Genomic DNA, 27,590 nt, shown 5'->3' with positions numbered 1-27,590 from the left:
CCATCTCTGACTAGTGAATACGTGACTACACAAACAAGTTTGGCTTGTAGACTCAGGATATTTTATTGCCATATTGAAAATGACAGCATCATGAAGTGTCCAAGTGCTGTCTCAAGGCCAGTGTGTGAATGAGATCTATCAGTCTACGCATGCCCCTTGCTTTGAAACTAGATATTCTTAACTCACCCCTGCAGTGCACTCCCCACTCCCACTCATAAACCTTTCACTTAATGTGAATCTTTTTCCTTTTATTCAGTGGTAGCCTATTCCAGATTTCATTTTACTCTTTTACAGTTACTAAACCAAGGAGATATAACTGAAAGACGGACATGAACTTCGGTGCTGACTCTTGGAAGAGCAGCTCTGTCTGATCCCAGAGTGCATACAGTGCTTTTGGCTCACAATCTGCCAGAACCAAAATGAATCTGTGAACGACGAGACCCTTTTTCCTCTGTTCATCTTGCCTGGCGTAAAGATGAACGCAGGAGAGCTTCTCTTCAGACTACCATCTAATCCAGACAAAGAAGAAAGCAGTGAATGTGAGCTGGGTAACGGTACCTACCTCTCTTCCCAATACTAAAATTTGGGATGGACTTCTCCCAGAAGTGAGTTTGATTATGTCTTGGCTGAAGTTTCTCAGTATGACTGTTGAGAGGAGGTTTTCCTTTGAAGAGCTTTCATCCCAGACTCGGCTGTCTTTTCACATGGAGGGACTAAGTCCTGCCACCAACCATAAAACTTCTCCAAGAAGTTGAGCTTTCAAGATGCCTTGTTGCTTTGAAGAAGGGAGTGATGTCAGTTCTGTTGTGACATTCTCCCTTCAGCAACCTGAGTAAGAAACTCTCCTCCACTGGGCTGCAAAAAAATAAATTACTTGAATCCCTCCTTGGCCCAGGCTGAGGTACCATCTTGTTCCATACACCACTACTTGGTCACTTTGCTTTCTTTGTTTATGGAACATACAGTAGCATGTGAAAAAGTTTTTAAGTTAAAAATCACATGATTCAGAGCTTCAGTTGTTTTCCCTTTAAATAAATGAAAAGCCCAGTCAGTTCTTTGGCTCCTTGTTTTGGACAAAATTTGTTTTCATAGAGAGGAGATTAAGAAAGTTGAGTCTTTCCCTTTAAAATAAGGTAGTGATTTACCCTTAGGATCCCATGCAGGTGAAACTGAACTCAGGAGTCTTGGGGGAACAGGACACGAACATCCTCATCTGTTTTTTTTTTTTTTTCTCATCTCTTAATTAGCAAACCCAGGTGGTAGTTATCAGAGTATCAGTGTGTCATCACCAGCAGGGACCATGTCTGAGTCTGGAAAGTTGGCAATAAGAACAGACACTTTTGAATTTTCCAGAAAGTTAAGAAAAAAAAGAGAAAGATGCTTCTGTTAGAGTAGGCACTCTTGCTATCATCCTGTCTACAGCTACTGGGAGAGAATATCTCTAATTGGTGAGAAGAAAAGTATTCCAAAGATCATGTACTAGTAGAAAATCATGGATGTCAGAGAAATTTCAAATTTATTTAAAATGAACCTCAGGCTGACACATTCACAGTGGCACATTCTAAACAGATAACAGGAAAAAACTGCTTTTTAAATAAAGTAATTAATAGTTCTTAAGTTATAACACATATAATCAGCTGTGCTATGTAGATTGAGTTCATGTCAATTACACGTATTCTTAAAATGCCAGTTCTTACTTTCTGTAGCCTTACTTTTATACTAGAGGAGTGGTTCTCAACTGGAGATGTTTTGCCCCTGCCCCCAATGCCAGGGACGCTGGCAATACCTAGAGACATTTTTGGTTGTCACAACTGGGGAAAGGGGTGTTTACAGGCATCTAGTGAGTCGAGTCCAGGGAATGCTGCTAAACAACCTACAGTGTACAGGACAGTTCCCTCTCCCTGCACCCAACAAAGACTTATCTGGTCCAAAATGTCAGTAGTACTGAGGTTGAGAAACCCTGTAGGAGAAGTTGTCATCCCCAAGATGTTTTGTTTTGCCCAGGTAATATTTTCAAGTAATTTTTAATTAGTTGCCAACATGCGTATTTCTGGCTTCTGTTGAAAACGCAGTTGATCTGACAATTCTGGACCTGTATTCCAGCAGAGACTCCAGTTTCTGCTACCGTATCTTACACCCAGCCCGTCTGACCCATTTGTTTCCTGACTAGTCCCTGTGGGCCATGTGGGCTTGTGCCCTTTTTTTAAAGTACCTATAGTTTAAGTACGAGGCACAAAGCAAGAACCCTTAACTCGGCTCTGATCCCCCACCCTGAGCTTCTCCACTTTGATTTATTTGAACCATTCCCTGTTATCAGCTACTTTTCTTTTCCCCATTCTCCAAGAGTAGCCATGACTCAAAACCGTAGTTTTGTCTGTCTTGATTCAATCTCAAGTTAGCTGCTTAGTATTGAAAAGCAGTACTTTTAAGAGTACTGATTAAGCAAGTGATTTGACATTATCTAGCAATTCATCAGACAGCTTCTCCAGTTCTTTCTTGGGGCTTGTAGGCTGTTCTAGAGATTCTTCTATATCCTGCTGTGGATTTCTGATGCCGAGTCTTGTGGTTTCATGGGTGCTGCAGAATAAATTAAAGCATTATGAAATAAAAATTTTAAAGCATTATGTAAAGCTTAAGGATGGTGTCAACATTTTCATTATTGTATATGTGGTGTAAAGGGAAATTTCTAGGTGGAAAATGGGGATAGGAATTAGGGGAAGGGACCATTAAGAACTTAAGCAAAAACAAAACTGAGAATAATGAAAATACTATACTTTTTTCCCTTTGACTTATGTGATCTCAATGGAGGAGGTGGTGCTAATGAGGTACTTAACAGTGCTTGAAAAATAGTTTTATCGTTTTATAGGAAGTGAAAATATAGATGATTTTTCTTCAAAAGTGGAGTGGAAATGCTTTTGACTGCTGGCATTGGAACTGGAATGGAAAAATGATCTGTTTTCAAATTTTGGGAATCTAAACCTAATGTACTATGGTTATATTTTATTCACCACTGTACTTCTCTCCAAATTCAACTGTGTTACTTGGAGATCTCTGGATTCATGTTCTGTAAGTACAGGATTGTGATCTCAAAATATGAGTGGCTGTTCTAGTTTCCTCCCAGTGGCATTACTAGAGAGCTGCAGGACAGCAGCGTCTTGGATGACCTGGGATAATCATGGACTCCTGAGCATTCCTGCCATTGTAGAGCCTGGGTGCCCCGACCCTCGTTCCTCACAAAGTCTTCATCCAGCCCGGCCTGCCTGAGGGCGTCCTGATACCGTTGTTCTGCTGCTTTCCTGGCAAGGTCCTGCGGAATGGAGATGAATATGCTGTAGCTGTCTTGTGAATTACTTGATAATTACTTGCTGAACCTGTATCCTTACAATACTGCCCACCACACCCACCTGTCCCCAGTTAGTGGACACAGATTTGCATGAAAATTACTAGAGCTTTGTTTTCAAGCCTTCAAGTGCATTGGAATTACCTGAAGATTTTGTTCAAATGCAGATTCTTATTTGGTCAGTCTCAGAGGGGGCCTGCAATTTTGTATTTCTAACAGTCCCAGGAGATGCCAACTGTTGATAAGGGAGCCACATCTTTTAGAAGCAAGGACTTTTTGGAAGTCCAGGGGAGACCCCGATAAAAATGATGGACTAAAAACAGAAAATTTCAAAGCAACCAAACCATCATCAGGAATACTAAAATATAACAAAATAAGCTGCACTATTAACACTCTTTAACAGGATAGATGGTGTGTGTATGTGGACTGTAAAAAGGTTATTTTTCATTTGTTTAAGTGTTTGAAGCAAAATCATACAGAGTACTTTGCATTATTCCTAGAGTGGTAAAAGATCTGAGCGTGAGCTTGCTTGAAAAAAAGAAGAAAGATCAGCATGAGAGATTTTGCACAATGCAAGTTGCTGAGTAAACCCGAGACAGTCCAGTGTGTGATAGGTATGTGGGTGGGGAGTGGACCCAGGAAATACCTAGATAATGCACTCGCTATAAGGTGGAGATAATGCCTAGCAATCGGAACTAGGTCACTAGGGACCCCAGTGTTTGGGAGCTCTGGAGAGGAGAGGGAGCCACAGAATCTGATGCAGCCCAAAGCTGCCTGGAATGGTGGCCATTCTAAGGTGGTTCAAGTAGCTCCAGAGCTTCCTCAGGGAGTCCGACTTCCCTGAAGGTCTAGAGAACATCTTAAAGTGATTCTTCCAGCCTGAAAGGCGCTTTGTCTGGAAAGGGCTTTGTGGAGACCTATGCATGTGGAGACCTCCACCCTGTGGAGACCTATAAATGTGCCGTGGCTCTAGAGGCACCAGCACGGCAGCGGGAGAGAGTTCCGCCCAGCACTAGGGACGGTGGCTCCGGACAGCAGAAGAGACTGGATTTCCCGTCACATGAGTAAGTTCAAGGTGTTCTTACTAATACCGCCACACTGTCACTACGCTCCTGGGATCTGACCCCCGCTGGGACTCAAACTGAAAGCTAGACTATGGTGAAGACTCTAGGGAGTGAATATCCCTTTACAGATGCCTTTGGAGTCCAGTCGTAGGCTTATCTGGGGAAAACATGGCACTAATAAGATGGGCTCCATTTAGGGTCTTTCTGAGCCCAAGGGAGTGTTGAATTCAGATGTTAAACTTTCATAATTACTAAGAGCCCTTTCATCCGAAACAGAAAGTGAATGATGGTTTACATTTACCTTGGTAACTTGTTCGAAGAGATAGGGCCTCATTTGTATTCTCTTCTTCATTTCCTCCAATTCTTTCTTATACTCTTTGGCTCTTTTACGGTCATTATCCCTAGAATTAACAAGATGTTTAAAATGAATTCTGTCTTTTTCCAATCCAGAATACCTCTAATTCCAGTTAAGCAGAGTAACTCTCATGGACACTATAAATTCCTAACTGGGCCTGGCAAAACCCGTGACTGTACAATTACGGGAACTGACCCTAATTACTCCATTTTGCTGTTTTCAAGGCCAATGGTATGTTGGGTCCCAAGACAGTTACCCTTTTAACACGTGGAGGACACTGACCGGTTTTCTTTTAGCTTTGCTTTGAACACCTCCTCCAGGCTCTTATGAGGATCCATGGCTTTTGCACGCAAGGTCACGGATTTAGACATTGCTTGACACTTCTTTTTGTGCATCTCCAACCACTGAGTACTCTCATCTGCTTTGTCTTTTTTTTCAAGTGAACTTCTAAAGGGAAGAGGCAAAAAAGGAATATAGATGACCAACTTGGGTATTTTTAAAAGCAATGCTAGTAATCTCTCTGGAAAGTTGGTTTCTGTGAATGGGGTGGGTAATTTACCTCCTGGCATTTCAGGAAGATTAAGATTCTGACATTAAATGCACAGGCACATGACACCTTCCCAGCACTCTGGACACAGTGATATTCATTAATTGAACTGGAAAACGTGAGTTAAAATATCCTTACTTAAATAGCCAAACATTCAGGCTTCTTACCTATCTGGAAACAAAATACTGATAACTACCATTTGCTGAGCTACCTACCCTGAACCAAGTGCAGACAGCTCACAAGTGCTTTATATCCATTTGTGTAAACTTCATGTCTTGTAAACTAAGAACTATAAGCCTCCTTTTTATAGTCAAGGAGATAGAGCCTCAGAGAGGGTAACCCAGTTGCTCAAAGCTACCCAGCGTGCCAGTGGAAAAGCCAAGATTAGAACCGGGGTATCTGACTCCCAAGCCTCTGTCCTTAGTGTATAAACTGCTATAAATAGTGGCCTGGAAGGTGCCTGGGTTCATGGTCCTTTGGGAATACAAATCTTCATTTCCAGAGAACTAGAAATGGACCTTCTTCAGTGCACAATTTGTAGTCAACTTTTAGCACTTAGTTTGTGTAAATATTCTACCAGGTACTATGGAGAGTTCTACCAACAGAAAAAAGACTTGCATTTGGATGTTTACATGTACTCCTACTACAAGGAAGGAGAGCATGAGTGTTTAATCTGCTAATACATCAAACTCCCTATTGCTCGGAAGCAGGTGTAGACGTCCTCTAGAGGTGGGCCAGCCTCTGGTTCATGAGACCTCTCTTATTGGGACCTCAGGATAGGGAGGCATTTAGCTTTAATAGCTCTATGAAATTTGAGGAAATTTAATATCCCTCAGATTCTATATACATTTCTGTGTACTTAGTCCTCTGAGCCCCACAGGAAGGCACTAAGAAGCTAGTCCTCCGCTCACTTCAGCTCAGGGGCCTAGTGGAGGAACTCCCGTCGGGTCCATGAGAACAATACCATGACAGGTCAGTTAAAGAATTAAAAATAAGGAGGCTCCGGATTCCCAGCTGACTTGTGGTAGTTCCCCAAGGTGAATCTCAGAGGATCAAATACACGCAATGGACGCTTTATCTCTGTGGCAGGATCAAGACACCTGTCATGCTTCTCTGAATTCCTGCTCCTAATGGCTTCCTTTTCCTTGCACCTGTGAGTCTTCACCCATGTTGTTCTGCATGGAACCTTGTTCCCAGGCTTTGGCTCAGACCTCTTTCTTCAGGTTTCATGTTAGACATCTATTACAAGAGACTCCTCCTCCAGGCTACCCAGTGCCCCCATCATTGCACTACTCACAAAATATGGTAGTTGCTTCTTTGCTTTTCTGTTTCAGACTAGGTATTACACTATAGGTCCCACATGGTACCTCCAGCCTTACATTATGCCTGCATGTGGGGGAGGAAGCCACCCATGAGTATTTGCTGACGACGGCTAGGTGTTCTCCAGCACTAGTGTGGAGGGCCACATGTACTCCTGTCCTGATCAGAGAATTCCCTTCCACCTCTTCAGGTCTCTGATAACAGGAGAGGAGGCCCAGCAGCAGAGTGGTTCCCTCATTTGGGCCAAGAGCTGAGCTTTAGGAGTCTCCTGCAGGCTGACCACTCACCTGACTGCAGATTCCCTCTTCCTGGTGGCATCTGTGATACGCACAGGGAGGGTGTTGGCAGAGAGGGAAGCAAGGCCACTCAGAGAATGACTCCTTGGCCAGGGTGTGGCCGGTGGCTGTGGAGAGTCCTAGAGGAAACGAAGGCTGGTATTGGTGGGACAGCATGGGTGACTAGTTTCTATCTTAACTAGGAATCAATTTCAGTGAAGGACTAGTCAGACTGAGAATCTTTTTTCCTGAGATTAATGCAAAGAGTAATGAGATCTCAAGTTTAGTAACTAGGACAACTTGGATATCAATCCTCAAGATGTTAATCAACTGAGAAGAGTTCATTGGAACTAGTGTAGGGACACAACAATTGATCCCAACTCCCTGCCTTCCAGACCTCCTTGAACTTATTTCTGCAATCTCTAGAGAGAAGGAAAAGAAGTATTCGTGTGGTCTTAAGTTTATAGGTGTAGTGGTTCTGCGGATCTGCTTATTTTTAAAACATGATGATGGAAATGTCATGAGAAGTGCCTTCCATTAAGACCTGGCCTCTCCTTTGATTTCGGGCCTCAGGCCCTGACCCTCCTGCAACTGCCTGGGCTCTCACCCTCGTCCCTCCGGAGGCGGCAGCATCACAGGGCCGCTGAGTGTGGCGCAGGCTGGCAGTTCGCAGCAGGAAGGGCTTGTTGCGAGTCACCTCTCGGGTGTCCCTTCTCTTGGCAGCTCTTCTCTGGAAGGCCTTGTAGAGGCCTTCATAGTCAGGGACGGCGGGATTCACCCGAGGCTGGAACCCAAAGTCAGTTTGCAGAAACCAGAGCTTTTCCTCCTGGGTTCGGGTGGCTGTGCGAAGCTGTGGGTCGGCCCTGAGACTGGAGGAGGTGATGGGGCAGGAGGCCATCTGGAGCGTGTCCAGGGCTCTCATCTGGATGCGGATTTTCCTGAAGAGTTCAGCTTCTGGGGAGAAAATCAGGGTGGCGATGGGTGAGAAGCGACTAAGCAAGACTCATACCAAAAAGTTTGAAGTACCTTCCCTCTTAAACACTAGCAGTAGTGTGCCAGAGCCAATTGGTAACTTCTCAGGAATTTTGTGAGCCAGTTGACATGTGGGAAGCCTGAAATTGGTCAGGATAGGTGTATTTATACCACAGAAAATGGCAAACATTGCAAATCACTTGCCCTTTTTTTTTTCTGGAGAGCTTGTTAGCAAACATTGACCAGGACACCTCTGGCATGTACCAGTCAGGTTGCAGCAGCAGCTAATTTACATTTACTGAGCATTTTCTGTGGTCCCTTCAGAGCTGAAGCCGGAGCATGCGCCAGTCACCTGCTCCTCTTCTCAGAGGCCCCACCACCCAGCCAACTGCCCAAGCCCACTGCCCAGATCATTCTTGACTCCTGCCTCTCTTATCTCATCGGTCACATGTTCACAGTCTCCTTGTCTTTACCTTCTCTCCAGTCCAGCCTCTTCCTTGGCCCTACTACAAATTTTATAATTTCTCAACTGAAACAGCCTCCTGTTAGATCAACATCCTTCCCCCTTTAATTATCTCCACAGCAATCAGAGTGATCTTTCTAAATTGTGTATCCGATCATGAGCCACCAACTTTAAAACCCTTCCGTGGCTCCCCAGTGCCCGTGGGATGAAGTCCAGACTGCCTCCCATGGCCTACAAGGCCCCAGGTCTGGCCTGGGCCTGCCTCTCCCTCCCATTCTCCCTCTTCTCTGTACCCTTTACCTTTTCATCCTTTGAATGTACTCAGCTTTTTCTTACCCCCGTGCTATATCTCTGCCTGGTAAACTCTTCCTCCTCCTTCATCAAATAAACTACAGGATCAGTCTCAGTGCTTACTTTTCTGGGGACCTTCCCTAACTTCCCACACCTGATCCCACCCTCAGCTAAGTCCCTCTGTTATATGCTCCACAGGAATCCCCAGGCTTTCCCCTTTAATCCTTGCAAATGACTCAACCCATTTGTAATTATTTGTGTATTTTCTGTTTGCCTCCCATGTCCACAAACGCCATGTCTGTTTATTCACCCTAGAACAGTACCTGGGGCCTGACACGTTAACTGAATAAGCGAATAAAGCCTGAGTCCCATTATTGAGATATACTTCTAGAAATGAGTATCTCACTAGGATGAGGGAGGGGTGTGGGCTTTCCTCAGGGGCAGCTGGCTACTGGTGGCACTGGCCCAAGCTGGCCCTTCGATGTCTCATTGGTTCTCTGCTCACATCTGTGCTGCCACAGAGGCCTTTGCATCCACTCACTGAGAAAGAGGTCGACAGGAGAAACCCGAGGGCTGCTGTAGGACCTCTCCTCATTCCAGGGCTCCCCCATTAGATCCAGCCCTACCCCACGGCCTGCACTGAGTGTGGACGCTAGCAGGTTCACCTGAACAGCTCATCTCCAGGCCAGGCTGACCCCGAGCCTGACTAAATCCCCACGGTACCTCTTGGTACCCCCAGGCAGGAGGAGGCAGTAAGGTTGCAAGGTTGTCTTTACCCTGGAGTTTGTCCCCAAGGGCTGGCTCCAGAATGGACTTGGGGATCCTTCTGGTGGTTTTCTGCTTGGAGACCTTGGCCTTAGAGGTGGCAGCCAATTCCCTCTGTTGAGCGGCTTCGTTTCGTTGCTCCTCCTTCTCCAGGAAGCTGAAGGGCTTCAAGGAAGAGAGGAGCACTTCCTTCCTTTTCTGGATCCCCGCCCGCCTTCGGGCCTCGTTGCGCTCCATGATCTCCTGGTAGAGGGGCAGGTAGACATGTGCGGGCACAGGTTGGGCCCGGAACTGCCGGTGGCACTCTGCCTCCTCCTGGCCCTGCCTCTGGGCCTGCTGCCTCTTGTGCTCAAAGGAGGCAGGTGAAGCCAGCCACTGGGCCTTTTTCCGGGCCTCACGCAGCGTCATACGGAATGGTTGAGGGACGGTGATGGATGATGCCCAGGAGCTGAGGCTTCTGTGCTGGGAAGGAGGCCTGGATCCTGAGGGTGGCTGGGACGGAACTTGGGCCACGTCGGTGGCTAGGTTGCTTAGGGAGCTGCAGCGTCTTGTGGAGCCACACCTGGGGGGAGAAAGCAGCTCTGTCATGGAGGACAGCGTAGCCAGGAGGCCTGGCTCCTCTCGGATCCGCCCCACGCTCTCCAGTCCTCCCTTCCAGCAGGCTGCATCTGGCTTCTCAGCCTAACACCACAGCTCCACAGGCCTCTAAGCCTTCGCCTCTCTCCTTCCCACAGGCCATCTAACAGCCTTAGTAAGAAGTCTCTCCTCAAAATTGATCCAAGAATTGCCACTTTGCACTCTAATTTTCACGTTGGGGAGAAAACAGCACAATGGTGCAGGGGAGGGCTTTTAGGTCAGAGCCAGGTTCAAATCTTGCTTCAAACAATTACCAGCTCTGTGACCTTGAGCAAGGTTCTCTTAGAACCTCAATTTCCTCATCTGTAGGATGGCAAAAAAAAGAAAAAAGAAAAAGAAGAAAGTACCTACTTACAGAGTTATTAGGAGAAAACAAATGTTAAATGAGATCAAGTACGCATAAATAACAGGGATTGGCCACGGTAAGTGACCTTGTTGCCATTCTCAGGACGGCAGTGTGTTTGGGAAAGGCATCTGTTTACTTGATTCCAATAGTTCTGGTGACTACGGGTTACCGAAAGTGATTTAGGACTTCTGGATAGGAATCAGAACCAACTTTTGGATCTGAAAGTAGATCTGAGCTTGAACCTGGGTAAGTGATGACTGCAGAAGTGGTCTTTGCTGTCCTGGGGAAGAACAACACGACTTGGTCAGAGTTATGCAGCGAGGCAGCTGTTGAACTGCAGGGCCTTACCTCGGAGACAGGCGGTCCTGGACCCATGGCTTCCCCCTGCCTTTGTCTTGGAAGAAATTCTTCAGGTCCTCCTCATCTACACAGAGGTTCTCATCACTGTCTGGGTCAGACTGAGAACAGGATTCCAACAGGCACCCCCTGCCTTTCAGCTTTAGTACTTGCAGGGTCTCATAAAAGCTCCCAGTTGAGGCAGGAGAAGTAGAATCTGTCTCCTCTGAGTTGAGGAAATCATCAAGTTTGCCAGCCCTGGGAAAAACCAGTCCATCCCCAGACAGCTCCTCTTCCGCCTCTGTGTCTGAGGAGGATTTGGGGGAAAATACCTAAAATGAAATCAAATAGACTGGGGTCAAACTATAATTTCAGATTTATTCGAAACATAACTGCTAATTTCACTCTGAATAGCCCTCTGTATATTAGGGCCTGAGTATAACAAAGAAAAATAAGATGTTTTCCCTGCTCTAAAGAAATTTCACAAATGGATATATGGGGTGTGCTTGGTTAAAGGTGTCAACCCCAAGAAAGAATATACCTGCCAAGAAAGACTCCTTGTGGTTAATTGGGCTCAAATTCACAACCAAAGTGTAGCAGCCATCGTTTACACAGGTCCCTCATGCACACTGCATATCAGGGAAAATCTGCAAACTGACCTGCCAGCTTCTTGCACTGTGTTCCTGCCATCCCAGTTGACCCTTATAATAGGGTTCCAAGGACTGTAATTCAGCCAATGAACCGAAGACCTACCCCGTCCAATTGGAGCTGTGCAAATATATCCTCATTTGCATATTTGACCAATCAGAACACAGAGAGCCTATGGACCAATCAAACTGAATTTGGATTTTTTATTTGCATGGAAATCAGGAACTGTGGGCGAGTGCTCTTCTCTATATAAGCCAGTCTTATCTCTGCCTTAAGTAGCTGAGCGCTTTGGCTGTGTTTCCCAAGTTTACAAACTGATCTGCAATACCTAAGCTACAACACGAGCTGTTTTACAACTGAACTGTTTTACTAAATAAAGTCTGTACTGCACCCTAAATTGGGGACCCCTGTTGGCATTGAATTGGTGTCAGTGACCTTTAGTTGACAACGGACAGGAGAGAAAAGCAAAGAGCTGAAGTTGGGTCCTACTTCATGCAGTGCAGTGAGTATTTACAGACCATCTACTGTACATCATACATCTACCCCCTGCACTCCAGGAATCCTTCCCGGGACCTTGGCCACACTCTGGGCCCTGCCCTACTTGGGTTTTACCTACTTGTTGCCAATCTTCCTTTTCCCGCTTCCCCTGTCTATATCTCTGCTTTTCTCATATTCTAGCTTATTTCTACTCTGTCACTAGGAACGGATAATTAACAGGGGAGGCAATGTGATCTAACTGAACTAGCAGTGTCCTAAAATGTGGGAAACTCAGTTGGGTTTAAATACTCCATTCATTTAGAAGACATTATATTGGGTGGCTAATATGCATAGGCACCGGGCTGAGAACAAGACAAACAAGGCCCCTACTCTCATGAAAATTACATTCTAGTGAGAGGAGACAGATGGTATGAGAATAAATTCAGTGAAAGCCATAATACAGATTATAGAGTGATAAAGTGGCTATGGGAAGCTTTTCTTATATGATGGGCTATAAAAGCCCATCAGATAAAGACTATATAGAGCTACGTAGAGATATATTATGGTACATGTGTATACATGTACTATAATCAGAGTTAGGTATATTAATTTGCTGCAGTAAACCATGGAAAACCATAGGGAACTTGGGAGGTGGGTAACTTTCAGTAAGAAGGTAGGGAAGGGGCTTTTTCTAGGGTTAGCTTGTCCTGAATAATTCTGATGAAAATTAGGGGAAGCAGGGATCAGCTCTGGATGGATGCTGCCATGAAGGGTACAGTTTAGTAAGTGGGTGATTGAGCAATTTTTATTCAAAAGGTGACAAGAACAAGTGGGTCTGGGTAAGTAGTTGATAAGGAAGCATAATGATTTAGAAGAAAGGGGTGTGCGTCATTTTAAAGGTATGGCGTGGCCCTGTGAGGGACACGTTTTCTGCTAATCTTGCTGCTGGTCATATCTGTGTCTTTTACAGTCTGAGTCATACTTTCTCAGTCCTGGCTGATTTTCACTTTCTCACTGTGGAGTTTTGGATTGACACCTGACTAATGAGAAGGAGCCAGCCTTGCTAAGATCTAGGGTAAGCGGGTTCTGGGTTCAAGGAATAGCAAAGGCTTTGAGGCAAGGACCTGAAGTAGGTACAAACTTGACTCTTGGAGAGGCAGAAAGAGGACCAGTGTGGCTGGAGGACAGTGGCATGAGGTGTCCTTAGAAAGGCCTGCAGGCATGGTGCCAGGATGGGACTCCAGAGGATGAATTACTGCAGCTGGAAACCAGATGGGGGCAGGCCAGTGCAGGCCTCCAGGTGACACTTGGTGATGGTTTTCCTGGGTCCTCAAGGTCCGGCTCTAATACGGAAAAGAACACTGGATTCTGAGTCAAAGGTATGTAAGTGCTCCAGCCCTGAGTGCTACTAAAGAGCATGTAATCTTAGGAAAACTTCCTTTTTTAAATGCCTTGAGATATAATTCACATACCATAGAGTTCATATAATTCACTTATTTAAAGTGTACCACGGGTTTTAGTATACTCAGAGTTGTATGAACAACCATCACCATAATCAATTTTAGAACATTTTAATCACCCCCAAAAGAAACTCCATACCATGTAGCAGTCATTCCCAATTTTCCCCTGACGCTCCCAACCCTTCCCCACCTCACGTGCCTCCTCACCCCCCACACTCATCCCCCTCGTCACCCTCCCCTCCCCCCCGCCCTACGCAACCACAATCTGCTTTCTGTCTCTATGGATTTGGGGCCAATTTTTTAATCTCTCTGTGCCATAGTTTTCTCTTCTACAAAATGGAGACGACAATGTACTATGGTACTTGAGAGGATAAGCGAAAACTGAGGGTCATTGCTATGGTTCTATGAAGATAATAGAAGGCTCAAGGGGTTCAGACTCCAGTCTCTAACGCTACCAATTTTAATCCCACGCCCCTCCGGGGCACGCCCCTACCATCAGTCTCCGAGGCAACGTCAAACAGTTTCCTCTCTTAGGGATTCCTTTCCGGGGCTCAGACTTGTTTCCTCCCCTTCTTTTTCCCTCCTCACCTGAAGGTTCTGAGCGTCGCCAGAGGTTCCCGCAGGCCTCCCCACAGTCATCTTCTCAGCTGGGCAGACAGAAGCTGCCGTGACTGCTGCAGTAACCGCGCTATCGACGCGGATCAGGTTCCGCCCCTTTTTAGCTTTGGGCTCTGATTGGCTCCCAGGTGGATGCATGATCCTGTCCCCTTTCCACCCAGCCTGCAGTCCATCCCGCCGAAAGAAGCACGGCTCGTTTTCTGATTGGCCTATCCTCTTTGCACGTTTTATCTCCGGTTCTGAGGCCGAGTAGCTGAGGCGGCAAGTGATAGGAGGGCTCTGCTCCGGAAGTGCTACCAAAGGCGGGCCTAGCGGGGAGCCCGGCACAGGTCAGCAGCATGGCGGTCTTGCTGGCTGTGAGCCGGTCGGGGGTTGCACCTGCAGCTGCCTGGAGTGTCTCGCTGGTCTCCTGCCGGAGGTTGGCCGGTGCCCCAGCAGACACAGTGTACGATGTGGTGGTGTCGGGTGGAGGCCTCGTGGGCGCCGCCATGGCCTGTGCCTTGGGTAAGCACATCTCTAGGCTAGTAATGGCGGGGAGTGGGGCGGTGGACAGCCGTAAGGACCGCGGGAGCGCTGGCACTATTCCCCTAAAGTCTGAGCGCTGTGGGTCTTACGGTCCGTTCCCTGCCTAGAGGAGCGCCAGAGCTCCAGGACATACTTTTAGTTCTTCAGGGATCCGAAGGGTCAAAAGTGGGAGGGACCGTAGGAGTCCTTCCAGCACGTGGGGACACACCTGCTCAGGGTTGTTTAGTTTTGGGCACCGTTAGCAGCAATCAGGCATTGTTGCTTTGGGCTGGGCGGTTTTTTAAAAAATAGCTTCATTGAAATATAGTTTGCATACCATAAAGTCAACTCATTTAAAGTATACACTTTAATGGTTTTTAGTATATTCACAGAGTTGTGCAGCCCTCACCACAATACATTTAAAACATTTTTATCACCCCCAGAAGAAAGTCGAACCCATTAGCAGTCACTGTACATTTTCCCCAAATCTTATCTCTAGACAACCATTCATGTACTTTCTTGTCTTTATAGACTTGTTTTTTTTTTCTGGGCATTTCTCTATACATGAAACCTACTTAGTGTTTTCAAGGTTCAGCCAGGTTGTAACATGTACCAGTACTTCTTTCCTTTTTATGGCTGAATAATATTTATTGCGTGGAAATAAACACATTTTGTTCACTCGTCAGGTGATGGACATTTGGGTTATTTCCACTTTGGGGCTATTACAAATAATCCTATTGTTATTTTGTTTACAAGTTTTTGTGTAAACATATGTTTGGTTATCTTGGATATATTCCTAAGAGTGGAATTGCTGGGTGATAGGGTAACTCTGTGTTTAACATTTTGAAGAATTGCCAAACAGTGTTCCAAAGTGGCTGCACCATTTTATGTTACCACCAGCAATATAGGAGGAGTCCAGTTTTTCCACATCCTGGATGATGCTTATTATTGTCTTTTTGTTTATAGTCATTGCAGTGGGTATGAAGTAGTATCTCTCCTGGTTTTGATTTGCATTTCCCTAATGACTAATAATGTTGAACATCCTTTCATGTGCTTATTGGTCATTTGTATATCTTTTTGGGAGAAATGCCTGTTCAGAACCGTTGCCCATTTTTAAGTTGAACCGTTTGTCGTTTTATTATTGAGTTGTAAGAGTTTTTCATATATTATGGGTACAAGTCCTTACCAGATAAATGATTTGCAAATGTTTTCTCCCATTTTGTGGATTGTCTTCACTTTCTTGATGGTGTCCTTTGGAGCACAAAAGTTTTAATTTTGATGAAGTCCAACTTATCAATCTTTTAACACTTGTGCTTTTGGTGTCATATCTAAGAAATCATTACCTAACCCAGCGTCATGAAGATTCACTCTTGTGTTTTCTTCTAAGAGTTTTATAGTTTTTGCTCTTACATTTAAGCCTATGATCTACTTTGAGTTAAACTTTGTGTATAAGGTGAGGTAAGAACTTTGCTTTTACATGTATAGTTAGGCTGCTCTACTACCCTGTGAGGTAGATATGATTTTCATATTTTATGTGAGGAAACTTGCTTAGCAAGTTTAAGGACCAGAGTTTCATAACCAGGCAGTAGCAGAGTCAGAATTCGAACCCAGGCCACCAGATTCCAGCTCTTTGACTTTTGACAACTATGCAGTGACTTTCGGAAATTGGATTTGAGTTTTTTCTGGCCTCATAAATTAAAGGTCACTAATAGTGTGAAAGTCTTTGTTGACTTGAGAATTAGGAGGTGACAGCCACATCTTCCCTAGGATGGCTCATCTTCTAGGAAACTGGTGGGAAACAATGCTTTGTATGAGCTAATGGGCTTCAGCCTCAAAGTAATTATATAAAATGTAGTAGTCATTGAGCACTGGTTATGTTTAGGCATATTTTAAAGCATTTTGCATTAATGCTTTTATTTAATCTTCATAGTCTTCATTGTAGATTGTGCAGATAAGGAAGTTAAAGCTCAGAAAGGTTAAGTAACTTACACTCAGAAGTTGGTAATAAGGAGATACCAAAGCTTTTCTGAGACATACAAAACTTTCTGGCAGGTATATATACTCTTGCTCCTTGACAGCCATTTGGCTTGTACCTGTTGGTAAATGCACTAAAACAGTGATTCTCCAGTTTGAGTGCATTTAAGAATCACTTAAGTTGTTTTGTTTTGTTTTAGGGTTTGAATAACTAAGAGAGGCACATATACAAAATTCAAAAGGAATTTTGAAATACAAAAGGTATATGGTCTACAGTATAAAGCATGTAAAGTAAAACTTCTATTTTTGATTGTTAGCCCCCCAATTCTCCTCAAAGGTAATCCTTGTTACCAGTTTGTAGAGTATGTTTTAAAAAGGGGAATTCAAGGGCCCGCTTCCAGTGACTCTGATTCCGTTTGTCCAGGTGAGGCCCATTGGTACCAAATACCTCTGGGGATGGATGCAGGGGGTCCGAAGAACTCACTTTGAGAAACACTGGGAAGAGCTTAGTTGTCTTGTAACGATTTTAGCTCTTAACTTTTTATATAATTCTGTATGATACGTATTTGATAAGACTTTCAGCCTTACTAAAACTTTAGTGTTAATATTTGGTGTTTAGCTATCTTCTTTGTGTTAACTTTTTTTCCCCCTTCCTGTTTTGTTCTTTTTCTCACTCCCTTCACGCCCCAAGGTGGGAAAGAGGCAATTCTTTTATAAACTTAAAGAATTTTGTATTGTTTATTTTTCTGTCTCTTCCACAGCAGTATAAATTCTTAAAGTGAAGACCTACTTCAGACAGGCAGGTACAATACAGAATTCTCTGTATAAGTTTATAAAAGAAAGGTCATGGGCCGAGTACAGCAGATTGTGAGAATTACTGCTGTCAGGACCAAAATGACCAAGCGCAGGTTTACAGAAGAAACACACACCTGTTAATTTCCTTTAAAAGCTCAAAGGAAATACTGAATGTTAAAACATGAAAGTTGAAGTTCCAGGAAGTTTGGAATCTTTCTTGCAATTTATCCCGTGAGCAAGCCTCTGCTTGTTTCCTGTGTAACGGGTGGGACTGAATAGTGTAAGACGGACACTGTCCTTGGACAGATCCTCTCCTCCTTTCCCAGGCAGGTATGGTGTGGGGGGGTTTTCTCCTGTGGAGTCAAGTGGACTACCTGCTTGGGAGTTTGCGTGTGCTAATGTCTCCCCTTCATCGTCGGAGGATGTATCCCAAAGGATATTGTTTGTCAATAGTTTATATCCTGATAGACCTTACTTTATATTCCAATATCCACTTCATTCTAGACCCAGGCTTTCAAAGTAAAAAGTTGCCAGTAGGCTCTTCATGTTGCCCCATAAGTCAGTTTATGTTTTCCTTGATTCTTCTTCACACTCACATTAGTTTATGTTTTAGACTTGAAATATCTATATTTCCCTCTTACATTGTTATTTGTGAATTATATTCTCTAGTATTTTTTTTTCTCCAAATGAGTTTTCTAAAATGTTACATTAAATAGCTAAAAAATAAAATATCAAACCTGGCTATATGCTATAATGTGTTTGGAAATCTAATTCTTTTCCTGTTAGTTTCCTGGGCTCTCATTTAGTAAAAATGTCTGAAGACACTGAGTATCTACTTTATGCACTGAGGAGATCCAGCATTTGCTGCTGGGGATATTAGCCATAAGGGGGAAAAAAATGGTTCCTGTCCCCAAGGAATTTATAATCTAGCAAAGGGGAAAGATCGTGTTTCCCCAAAAATAAGACCTAGCTGGACCATCAGCTCTAATGCGTCTCTTGGAGCAAAAAGTAATATAAGACCCGGTATTATATTATATTATACCTGTTATTATATTTTATTGTACTATATTATATTAATTATATAATATATTATACCCGGTCTTATATTAAAATAAGACTGGGTCTTATATTAATTTTTGCTCCAAAAGATGCATTAGAACTGATGGTCCAGCTAGGTCTTATTTTTGGGGAAATATGGGATTTGTAAATAACTAATCAAAGGAAGAATGAAATGAAAGCTCCCTTAAAGGAACAAGCAACTGCACTATCCTGGGGAGGAGGTTCGTGGGTGTGGATTGAACTCCGTGGAGAGAGGAGGCTTTTGAGAGTAGGCTCGTATGTGGAGGGTGGGCATTCGGGTGGTGGCTGGAGCAAGGTGTCAGCTGTGATGGACCAGAAAGCAGTTCTGTCTGCGGAACGTGGTCCCTGGGCCCATCCTCCTACGCAGAATTGCTGTGGTGCTGCCACGCACCTGGGGGGGCGCTGGTAATCCTGTCACATTTTCTTCTCCTTTCTTGGCAGCAGCATTTCAACTTCTTCTTTCTCCTGTGTCTCTGTGAGACACTGTGGTGGGGCTGATTGCACTGTGCTGCAGACACCCCGTAATGGAATCCCCAAGACCCCCTTTTCCTTCCCTGTACAGATGGCTTAGGACCAGAATTGTAGGCACAATTGATGGGGGGTTTTTTGGTGCCATTTTCTTTTACAGACTCTGATTTTTTATCCTTGATTTAATATTGTGGCCACAATGAATTTTGCTTAATTAACTACATTTTTGTTGAACAGGATTTGTAATTTTCAATGACGTAATACTTTGAAGATTGGGAATACCTGGTGTCCAAATACTATAGTCTTCCCTTTTTACTTCATTCTTTCTAGGGAGTTCTACTGGCTTGTTATGGGTTTTGCCATTATGCTTCTTTGCACATGGCGGGTTGGACTCTAAGAGAAGCCTTACGGTGGTGGGCAGGGTGGTTCCCGTGGCTGAAATGATGTCTATGTTATTGCTTAGGCGTCTACATGGTGTTTCCTGTTTGTGTGCTCTGTAAGAAATTTGTATCCTAAAGGCTAAGGAATTAATCTATTGCTTCTTTTGGAAATGAAAAAGAGAATACATTCTGATTTTCCTAAAATGACATAAAATTTTGCTTTTTTTTTTTTAGGACACGATATTCACTTTCATGATAAGAAAATCCTGTTGCTAGAAGCAGGTCCAAAGAAAGTATTGGAGAAATTACCAGAAACTTACAGCAACAGGGTCAGCTCCATTTCTCCTGGCTCTGCAACACTTCTCAGTAGTGAGTAGAACATCCTCTCACAGAACCAATCTCCTGTCCCTCTTGGCTTTCCAGTGTGTCCCATAGGGCAGTCACCAGAGCGTCTGGCAGGGTGGGAGCGTACAGGGTGGGGAGAGAGGAGCATAGGGTGGTAGTCTGGCGCATAGTTGAAGATGAGACCCCTGAAGTTGTTAATGTGTCAACTCCCAGACTGAGGAAGGCATTCTTGGGACATGCGGGTCTGTCTTACAGTTTTCATTTGTCATGTTGGGTCATTATGAATTGGTGGAACTGAAATGATATAAACTCATTAAGAGCATTCACTTCCAGTAGCTTCACCTTCTTCATTTGCAGTTGGCCCTCTAGGGAGCCTGCATAATACATGCTTTTTGGGTGCAGGTGGCTGTGTGCACACAGAACCAGTTGTTAGCAAATTGTCTTTCCGTCTCTGCCGAGTTACTCCCTCAGGCCATCCTATCTAGAAGCTTCCTATCTAAAATTAGATGCTCGCAGCACTCTCTAGCTCCTTATACTGCTTTATTTTTCTTCATAACACTTACTACCTCACGTTATATTATGTACTTGTTTTTTATTAGAAATAATAAACTAGAAATAATAAGCCAGAAGAATATCAGCTGCAGAAGGGTGGGGACTTTGTTTGGTTTCCCACCTTATGCTCAGGACCTAGAATTGCATCTGGCACATTGTAGGTGCTCTGTAAATATTTCCTCAATGAATGAATCTCTTCAGTGCCACGGAGTTAAAAAACAAAAAACAGTCTTTATCCAGAGAGTTTGTAACTTCAGTAGGATGATAAAGAAAAAAATAATTTGGGTTTGGTTTCCTGTTTCATTTCCCCTACTTTCATGTGATTTGACCTTTTCATCATGAAAGGTGGGTCATTTTTCATGCTCTATAATCTGAATGGGGGAAGAGGGTAGCTTAGTTCCTAAGCATCAAATAGGATAGAAGTGGAGAGTATTTTTCTGTTCTGGCGAGCGCTGCAAACATCCTCTAACCTAATAAAGGGGGGCCCCAGGAGGGATTCTCTGGTCCCTGTACAGATCCTTTCTTTTGTAGGTTTTGGTGCCTGGGACCACATCTGCAACATGCGATACAGAGCCTTTCGGCGAATGCAGGTGCCTCCTTTGTCACTCTTGGCAAGATATCTTAGTCTGTCTGTGTTAAGATGCTGAAGTCCACATTCTCCTGGTTTTCTGTGAATGTGGGAAGAATCAGACAACGTTCACACTTAATCTAAGGAAGTGGGGTGGGGGGCAGCATCCCCATGAAATTTTCTTCTCACCTGTGTCCTGCCAGAGGGGATGATAAATTGTAATTTTTCTGCTTCTGTCACTTGGGAGAGCAGTACTCAGATTCTGATTGGAGTAGTGTTTCCTTTTCCTTGGGTTATAATACAGATTTTCCCTTTGTGGTTCCAGGTGTGGGACGCCTGCTCAGAGGCCCTGATCATGTTCGATAAGGATCACTTAGATGACATGGGCTACATAGTGGAGAATGATGTCATCATGCACGCTCTCACTAAGCAGCTGGAGGCTGCGTCAGGTGAGGCACCCGCCTCCTCCGCCTTCCTTTCATTCTCTGGAAGGTGAACTGCTGTAGAATTATTCTAGGACTTACTGGAAGAAAGGATCCCTTTTACAGATACTGAATGTCCACCGTAAAGAAACATTCCGATACTTCTCTCAGGGTTGTTCTTTTTTTACAGCTATGTTCAGGTATAATTTACATACCTAAAATTCACCCATTTTAAGTGTACAATTCAATGATTTTTATTATATTTATAGAGTTGTGCCACCATCACAATATTATTTCAGAACATTTCCGTCACCTCAGAAGGAAACTTCGTGCCCATTCATAATCAGTCCCCATTCCCATCCCCAACCTCTGGCAGCGCTAGTCTACTTTTGTCTTTCAGGATTTCCCTATTCTTGACATTTCATATAGATAGAATCATACAATATGTATTCTTTTACGTCTCATTTCGCACACTGATCGTATTTTTGAGATTTATTCATGTATCAGTACTCCATTCTTTTTTATTGATAAATGTATTCCATTGTGTGGATGTACCACATTTTGTTTATCCATTCAACAGTTGATGTACATTTGGGTTTCCACTTTTTGGAGATCGTGAATAATGCTATGAACATTTGTGTATACAAGTGTTTGTATGGACATGTTTTCATTTCTCCTGGGTGGATACTTAGGAGTAGAATGGTGGCTGTATAATAATACTATGTTTACCATTTTCATAGGCTGCCAAACTTTTTCAAAGAAGCTGTACCATTTCACTTTCCCACCACCAATATGTAAGGGCCAGTTTCTCCATATATTCACCAATACTTACTCGGCCCGTTTTTAAATCACAGCCATCCTAGTTCCTAGGGAATGGCATCTCGTAGTTTTGATTATATTTTGCTGATGACAAATGATGTTGAGCATCTGTTCATGTGCTCATTGGCCATTTTTCTGTCTGGAGAAATGTCTATTCAGGATTTGTTGTCCATTTTACAACTAGATTATTTGTCTTTTTAATCATATGAGTTTTTAATATATTCTAGATAAAAATTCCTTATCCAATATGTGATTTGCAGCTATTTCAGGATTGTTCTAGAGAGAAAAAAACATGGAAGCAACTTAAATGCTTTTTGATAGTAAGTCCATCCATGTAATGAACTTCCGTGCAGCTTTTAATTTAGATCTAATATTTAGTCACTTAGAAATATGTCCCATAATATATTGGTGAAAAAAAGTATCATACGATCCCATTTGTGCATGAGTGTGTGTGTGTGCATATACACACTTAGGAAATTATTTGGAAAGCTATATGGCAAAGCTTTAACTGTACTTATCTGAGCATAGTATTATTGAGAGTGATTTTCCCCCCTTTAAACCTTTCTTTGTTCAGATTTTGACAGCAGGCATATCATTTTTATGATCAGAAAAGTAAAATGATTTCCAGGGGGAAGAAAAAGCTTATAAAATCTCAAACTTCTTTGAGCCCGTGGTATTCCCATGCTGTTTATTCTGAAAGCACTTGTGGGCTCATTTAGGTGTAGAGTAAACTAGAGGAGTGGGAGCATGAAGGGGAAAGAAAGAGTGCCTGGTACAAGCTGATGATGCGTGAGAGCTTCATTTTTTCTTTTGACACTGATCCATCCCTGTGGCTGTTGTCATGTATCAGCTCTTAGACTGGAGCAGTGATCACATGGTTTTTTTAGACCTTGCTTTTTTTGTTCAGGGGTAAATGATAAGAGACAGATGTCCTGGGACCTAGCTTTAGGTTTAGTTATGGACTTTTCCTCAGCTTTCTAATGTTTGGTTTTTCTCTTCTCACTTCCCTAGACCGAGTGACGGTTCTCTACAGGAGCAAAGCAGTTGGCTATACGTGGCCTTATCCATTTCCCACGTCAGACTCCAGTCCTTGGGTTCATATTACCCTAGGTGACGGCAGCACCCTCCAGACCAAATTGTTGGTAGTTGAAGATTCTTATTTCACCCGGGGTGTTGCATATCCACATCTAATCCTCAATTCTAGGGCCTCCAGTTTTAGATCTAAGCTATCGTTGACATTAATTGTAGACAAAGCTCTTGGTTATAAGGACCAGTACCCACGTAAGCCAGCTCAAGTTAAGATGGTCTTGTTGTAAATCCTGTACAGGAAGCAATCTCCTGGACCATCTTAGGTCACGAAATAAGGACAGCTGGCTTCACAGGGACAGGAACCAGAGTGTCAGAAATTGAGGCTGTTTTTCCCCCCTCAGGAGTCCCGTAAGTTACTCACCTCCTTGCATCTTCCACTTTTTTCTCTCTGCTCATGAGTTTCCTCTTTTAGGTGGTAGCCATGCCTTGCCTCCCATCAGGACTATTCAGCTCTAGTGCCTGCCTTACTGCTTTCTAGTTCAAATACCAAGAGAATTTGGCTGAATTTAACCTATGGCTGGTACCTCATGGTCTGTTAGCCGAGGCTGGGGTCACATATGTAGGGCTACCCCTGCGGGGGCTGTCAGTAAGGCTGGCTGTTGGAAAGTTGCCTGCCACAGATTGGCTTGCTAGCAGTTGGAACCAGAGAAAACTTCAGGAGACAGAGACCAACTTCTGGAACAGTTTCATTTATTAAAAGGTTGTAAGAATTAGCAGGCTGTTGTCTTCTTGCAGATTGGTGCAGATGGTCACAACTCAGGCGTACGGCAGGCTGCTGGGATCCAGAATGTTAGCTGGAACTACGATCAGTCCGCTGTTGTGGCTACTCTGCATTTATTGGAGGTCAGACCCTGAGCCACCATCTGGGGACCCTGCTCGTGTTTAACGTGTGTGCTTCTCACAAGAACTCTTCTCTTGATTGTAGGCTACAGAAAACAATGTAGCTTGGCAGAGATTTCTTCCCTCTGGGCCCATCGCTCTGCTCCCGGTAAGAAGTCCTTCTGGCTAGTCTACTTGAACACATATGGCCTTTGTTAGCACTTCATTTCCTCTCAGCCATTTTCTGGTTTCAAGTGACTATGCCCAGGCTGGCTTTGTTTCCCCTTCTTACCTTCCTTAGTGCTTGAGAGCCCCCAAGAACAAGTTTCAGCTCAGTATTGCTGCTGTTGTTTTGACAGCTCTCAGACACCTTGAGTTCCTTGGTTTGGTCCACATCCCATGATCACGCAGCAGAGCTGGTCAGCATGGATGAGGAAAACTTTGTGGACGCCATTAACTCTGCCTTTGTGAGTATCCGCTTGTCCACCTGATGAGGTGCTGCAGGGGTCCATACAGGAAGGTGGTTTTGAGTGGGAAAAAGGAATAACCAGCCAGCTTCCCCTTCGTAAATGTAACTTGATCTGGATTACTGGAGGAAGGTGTTCAGGGAAATGTAGAGCAAGAGGAGTCAGTAACTATGTGCTCTTCTGAGGGTCGTGGCTGCTGTTAAGCTGAGTGAAATGGCGGCCTGGGTGGCAGTTAGCATTGGCCTTGTTTTGAAGCTGTAATACTTGGATAATCTTGGACAGCTCTACTGGGTCTCAAGTTCCCGAACCTCTGAAGCCTGATTCATCAGAAGTGTTTTGGAGAAGGGCTGAGCACAGGTTGGGGGAGCTTAAGAGTAAGCCTTATAGACAGACATGGATTCAATACTTGTACTATAAATCCCCTGGAAAATGGAAATACTGTTACCAGTCTCTCAGGGGTTAATAATAGTAGCAATTAGTAATAATAAAAGTCTAGAACTTTTAAGATGAGAGACTATAAAATGCTTGCAACGTACATAGTATATTGTAGGTGCTCAACAAATGGTAATGGTTATTCTGGAGTAATACAGCTTTTAGACAATATGTCAGCAGTATTTTTGGAGTTTAAATGCCATATTTATCTAACTTCACTAAGAGTAGTAATTGGTAACATTGAGCACTTACTATGTGCTAGGTACAGGTGAAGAATTTTTTTATTAGTTTCAGGTGTACGGAACAATGTAATAGACATTTACACCTCTCACAAAGTGATAAAGTCTGCCCCCCCTAATTTACTACCCCTCTGACATTGTATATAGCTGTTACAGTTCCATTGACTGTATTCCCTATGCTGTACTCTACATTCCGTGACTGTGTATATATAGATATATATATACATATGTGTATATATATATGTTTATAGTTGACATTCAATATTTTTCAACAGGTGAAGAATTTCCCTGTATTTATGTATTTAATTTAGTGACCCTTTGAGGTAGGTGCTATTGTTATCATGCTCATTTTGAGACAGGTAACTTGCCCGAGGTCACACAACTGGTGGCAAAGCTGGGTTCTGAAATCAGCTGGCCCTCAAGCCTTGCTTTTAACCACCAGATTCTGCCACCTCACTTCTGACTTTATACCGGTTTACACTGACGAAGTTAAGCTTCACTGCTGTGTGGTAACAATAAGAATAAAAGGAACTGAACATACTGAAGTGGCTTCTGAGATAAATGCTACCTGTCTGGTCATTTAGCATATATTCCTGGCACCGGCCTTTGCAGCACATCATTTAACAATAGTTAGGAGTGCCTTCTACGTAGGAGGGTCTGGAGATACACAAGTGAGACAGTCCCTGCTTTTAGGAAGCTCATAGTCACGTGAGGAGAAAGACACGTAAATGACAATTTCAGTACAGTGGTAGAAGATGCATAGGGTGCTAGGGGAGCATAGAGGAGGAGAAGACACAGGATTTGGAGGGAGGTTTATAAAGAGGTGACAGCCTTTGGGTGCTCTGAGGTGTGATCCTGGTGAACTAGAAGTGGGAGGACATTCTAAGCAGAGGGGAGTGGCGGAGAGAAGAGGATATAGAATGAGCTCCTTAAAGGCTGGCGCAGCATGGCCAGTGAGGGTAGGGACTAGTGACAGGTGAAGCTCAGCAGGCAGGGGCAGCTCATGAGCAGTGTGGCGTGATCCTGACACCTGTGGGGTGATGGATAGCTGTGTTTTGCATTGATCTGACGGCCGTTACTGTGGTCCAGGTCATTTTAGTGTACCCTTACCCTTGGCGTTAGTTATGAAAAGGGTTTCCTTGCTGACTTTCTAACGCCCTGCTAGTCACTGATGAAATTTTGCTTTGTTTTGTGGCCGGTGCTTCTTAGTGGAGTGACGCCAACCACACGGACTTCATCGACTCGGCCAGCAACATGCTGCACTACGCGGTTGCCTTTCTGAAGCCGACCAAGGCCTCGGCTCGCCAGCTGCCCCCAAGCATAGCTGGGGTGGACGCCAAAAGCCGAGTGCTGTTTCCTCTTGGGTTGGGACATGCTGCTGAGTATGTCCGGCCTCGGCTGGCGCTCATCGGGTAAGAAAACGACAGGCTGCTCCTTCCTCACTCGGCGGCTGGATGCCACACCTGAACTCTGCTTTCTTCTTAGGGATGCAGCCCACAGAGTCCATCCACTCGCAGGACAAGGTGTCAACATGGGCTTCGGGGATATCTCCAGCTTGGTCTATCACCTAAGTACTGCAGCCTTCAATGGGAAAGACTTAGGTAAGGATTCAGGTACCTCCGAGAAGTATCCAGAGGTCATGTCTTTAGGGAAGATCAGGACCCCAAAATGCCTGAGTAGCCAGATGTGGACACCTCACTGCTGGATTAAGGCTTTAACCTTCCTCTTTCCTGCAGGCTCCATGAGCCACCTCACAGGTTATGAAACAGACCGACAGCGTCACAACACTGCTCTTCTGGCTGCCACCGACCTGCTGAAAAGGCTCTATTCCACCAGCGCCACTCCACTTGTGCTGCTCAGGACGTGGGGCCTGCAGGCCACAAATGCAGTATCTCCACTCAAAGTAAGAGGTTGCTCACTGAGGAGGGTTTTGCCAATGACTTTTAACTTCTTTGAATTAATTTTCTTGGCTGTAAAATTATCTTTACCTAAATACCTTCCCCACTGGTTATGAGCAAAAAAATCTTTCCTGGGCTTGGTGGCAGGGCCCATCTAAGCAATAACTTTATCCAGTATAAGGAGGTACATACAATAGTGAATAGGGGCTTTTAGAGATAAAGATGCTTAAACTCCTTTTGCTGTTCGGCCAATGTTTTGCTGAGAAAACAGCCATTTAATAATACTTTGGAGGGATTCTTGGGAAGAGTATCTGTCTGGGACATTGCTAAGTTTTTGCTTTAATCACTTTGGATATTTTAAAATATTTTCTTCACCCATCCTCATACCCTACCGTGTCAGAGTACCACTTTGTTTCATTTTTCTCTAGGAACAGATTATGGCCTTTGCAAGCAAGTGAATGCTTCTCTTCTGGAGATTATGCTGATGAAAAATGAACATCCTTTTCCAAGACCACCACATAGTTTCAAGATTTAATTTAATAAATTTACGTTCCATTAGAATTCTCCAGTCTCTTTTCCTCCTTATTTGGGTTCCACAAGTTCCGTAAGTAGACAGATAATTTGCTGTGAGGAGGGCTTATAAACCAAGCCAAGAAAAGACTCCAAAGGAAGACTATCATGATTTTGTTGAAAAGAGCTTTTTATTACTAAAACAAAAATCGCTAAGGTGCTGTCTCATTCATTTTCATTTGTTAATCCTTTCTAAAGAGATTTATATAATTTTTTTAATGCTGATCATAAATTTACATAATTGTTTTTTGATAAA

The 27,590-nt window shown here is 43.9% G+C and overlaps 3 protein-coding genes across 7 annotated transcripts in view; 2 read left to right on the top strand and 1 right to left on the bottom strand.

Annotated features, from left to right (window-relative positions):
• The window catches only part of ZNF410 (zinc finger protein 410), a 36,485-nt gene extending 35,434 nt beyond the window's left edge, over window positions 1-1,051 (top strand). For both annotated transcript variants that reach the window (XM_033108983.1, XM_033108982.1), the window contains one exon: window positions 295-1,051. In XM_033108983.1, the coding sequence (XP_032964874.1) occupies window positions 295-333 (39 nt within the window). In that variant the 3' untranslated portion in view covers window positions 334-1,051. The remainder of the gene's footprint in view (window positions 1-294) is intronic.
• A 156-nt stretch (window positions 1,052-1,207) lies between these two features.
• FAM161B (FAM161 centrosomal protein B) lies at window positions 1,208-14,094 on the bottom strand. 4 transcript variants are annotated; one of them, XM_033108978.1, is made up of 10 exons: window positions 13,884-14,094; window positions 12,960-13,178; window positions 10,723-11,042; window positions 9,404-9,954; window positions 7,509-7,855; window positions 6,914-7,041; window positions 5,042-5,206; window positions 4,706-4,805; window positions 3,165-3,307; window positions 1,208-2,577 (listed from the first exon to the last, which is right to left on the bottom strand). In XM_033108978.1, exons 1-10 carry the CDS (start codon window positions 14,049-14,051, stop codon window positions 2,439-2,441), a joined length of 2,280 nt encoding a protein of 759 aa, XP_032964869.1. In that variant the 5' UTR covers window positions 14,052-14,094; the 3' UTR covers window positions 1,208-2,438. The 4 variants fall into 4 exon arrangements, with proteins under 4 accessions (XP_032964869.1, XP_032964872.1, XP_032964871.1 ...); XM_033108980.1 differs by having other exon boundaries at window positions 2,449-2,577; window positions 3,236-3,307; XM_033108979.1 differs by having other exon boundaries at window positions 2,486-2,577; window positions 3,131-3,307.
• A 123-nt stretch (window positions 14,095-14,217) lies between these two features.
• COQ6 (coenzyme Q6, monooxygenase) lies at window positions 14,218-27,325 on the top strand. The gene is made up of 12 exons (XM_033108972.1): window positions 14,218-14,417; window positions 19,349-19,483; window positions 20,543-20,601; window positions 20,905-21,028; window positions 22,832-22,962; window positions 23,645-23,752; window positions 23,835-23,897; window positions 24,088-24,195; window positions 26,076-26,278; window positions 26,352-26,467; window positions 26,603-26,769; window positions 27,193-27,325. The coding sequence occupies exons 1-12, from the start codon at window positions 14,252-14,254 to the stop codon at window positions 27,220-27,222; spliced, it is 1,410 nt and encodes a 469-aa protein (XP_032964863.1). The 5' UTR covers window positions 14,218-14,251; the 3' UTR covers window positions 27,223-27,325.
• Window positions 27,326-27,590: the final 265 nt, after the last annotated feature.

The sequence above is a fragment of the Rhinolophus ferrumequinum genome, chromosome 6, assembly GCF_004115265.2.
Source record: "Rhinolophus ferrumequinum isolate MPI-CBG mRhiFer1 chromosome 6, mRhiFer1_v1.p, whole genome shotgun sequence".
NCBI classification, from domain to species: Eukaryota; Metazoa; Chordata; class Mammalia; order Chiroptera; family Rhinolophidae; genus Rhinolophus; species Rhinolophus ferrumequinum.
Note: the sequence above shows the minus strand (reverse complement) of the source record. Positions and strands in the feature narration are given on the sequence as shown.

Coding starts and splice junctions, on each gene's coding strand:
- FAM161B (XM_033108978.1), bottom strand. CDS start 14,051: ATGCATCCACCTGGGAGCCAATCAGAGCCCAAAGCTAAAAAGGGGCGG. Junction 4,806..5,041: donor GCAAAGCTAAAAGAAAACCG/GTCAGTGTCCTC, acceptor TGTTAATTCTAG/GGATAATGACCGTAAAAGAG. Junction 2,578..3,164: donor GGAGTCCATGATTATCCCAG/GTCATCCAAGAC, acceptor TTTATTCTGCAG/CACCCATGAAACCACAAGAC.
- COQ6 (XM_033108972.1), top strand. CDS start 14,252: ATGGCGGTCTTGCTGGCTGTGAGCCGGTCGGGGGTTGCACCTGCAGCT. Junction 19,484..20,542: donor CTCTGCAACACTTCTCAGTA/GTGAGTAGAACA, acceptor TTTCTTTTGTAG/GTTTTGGTGCCTGGGACCAC. Junction 21,029..22,831: donor GCAGCTGGAGGCTGCGTCAG/GTGAGGCACCCG, acceptor TCACTTCCCTAG/ACCGAGTGACGGTTCTCTAC.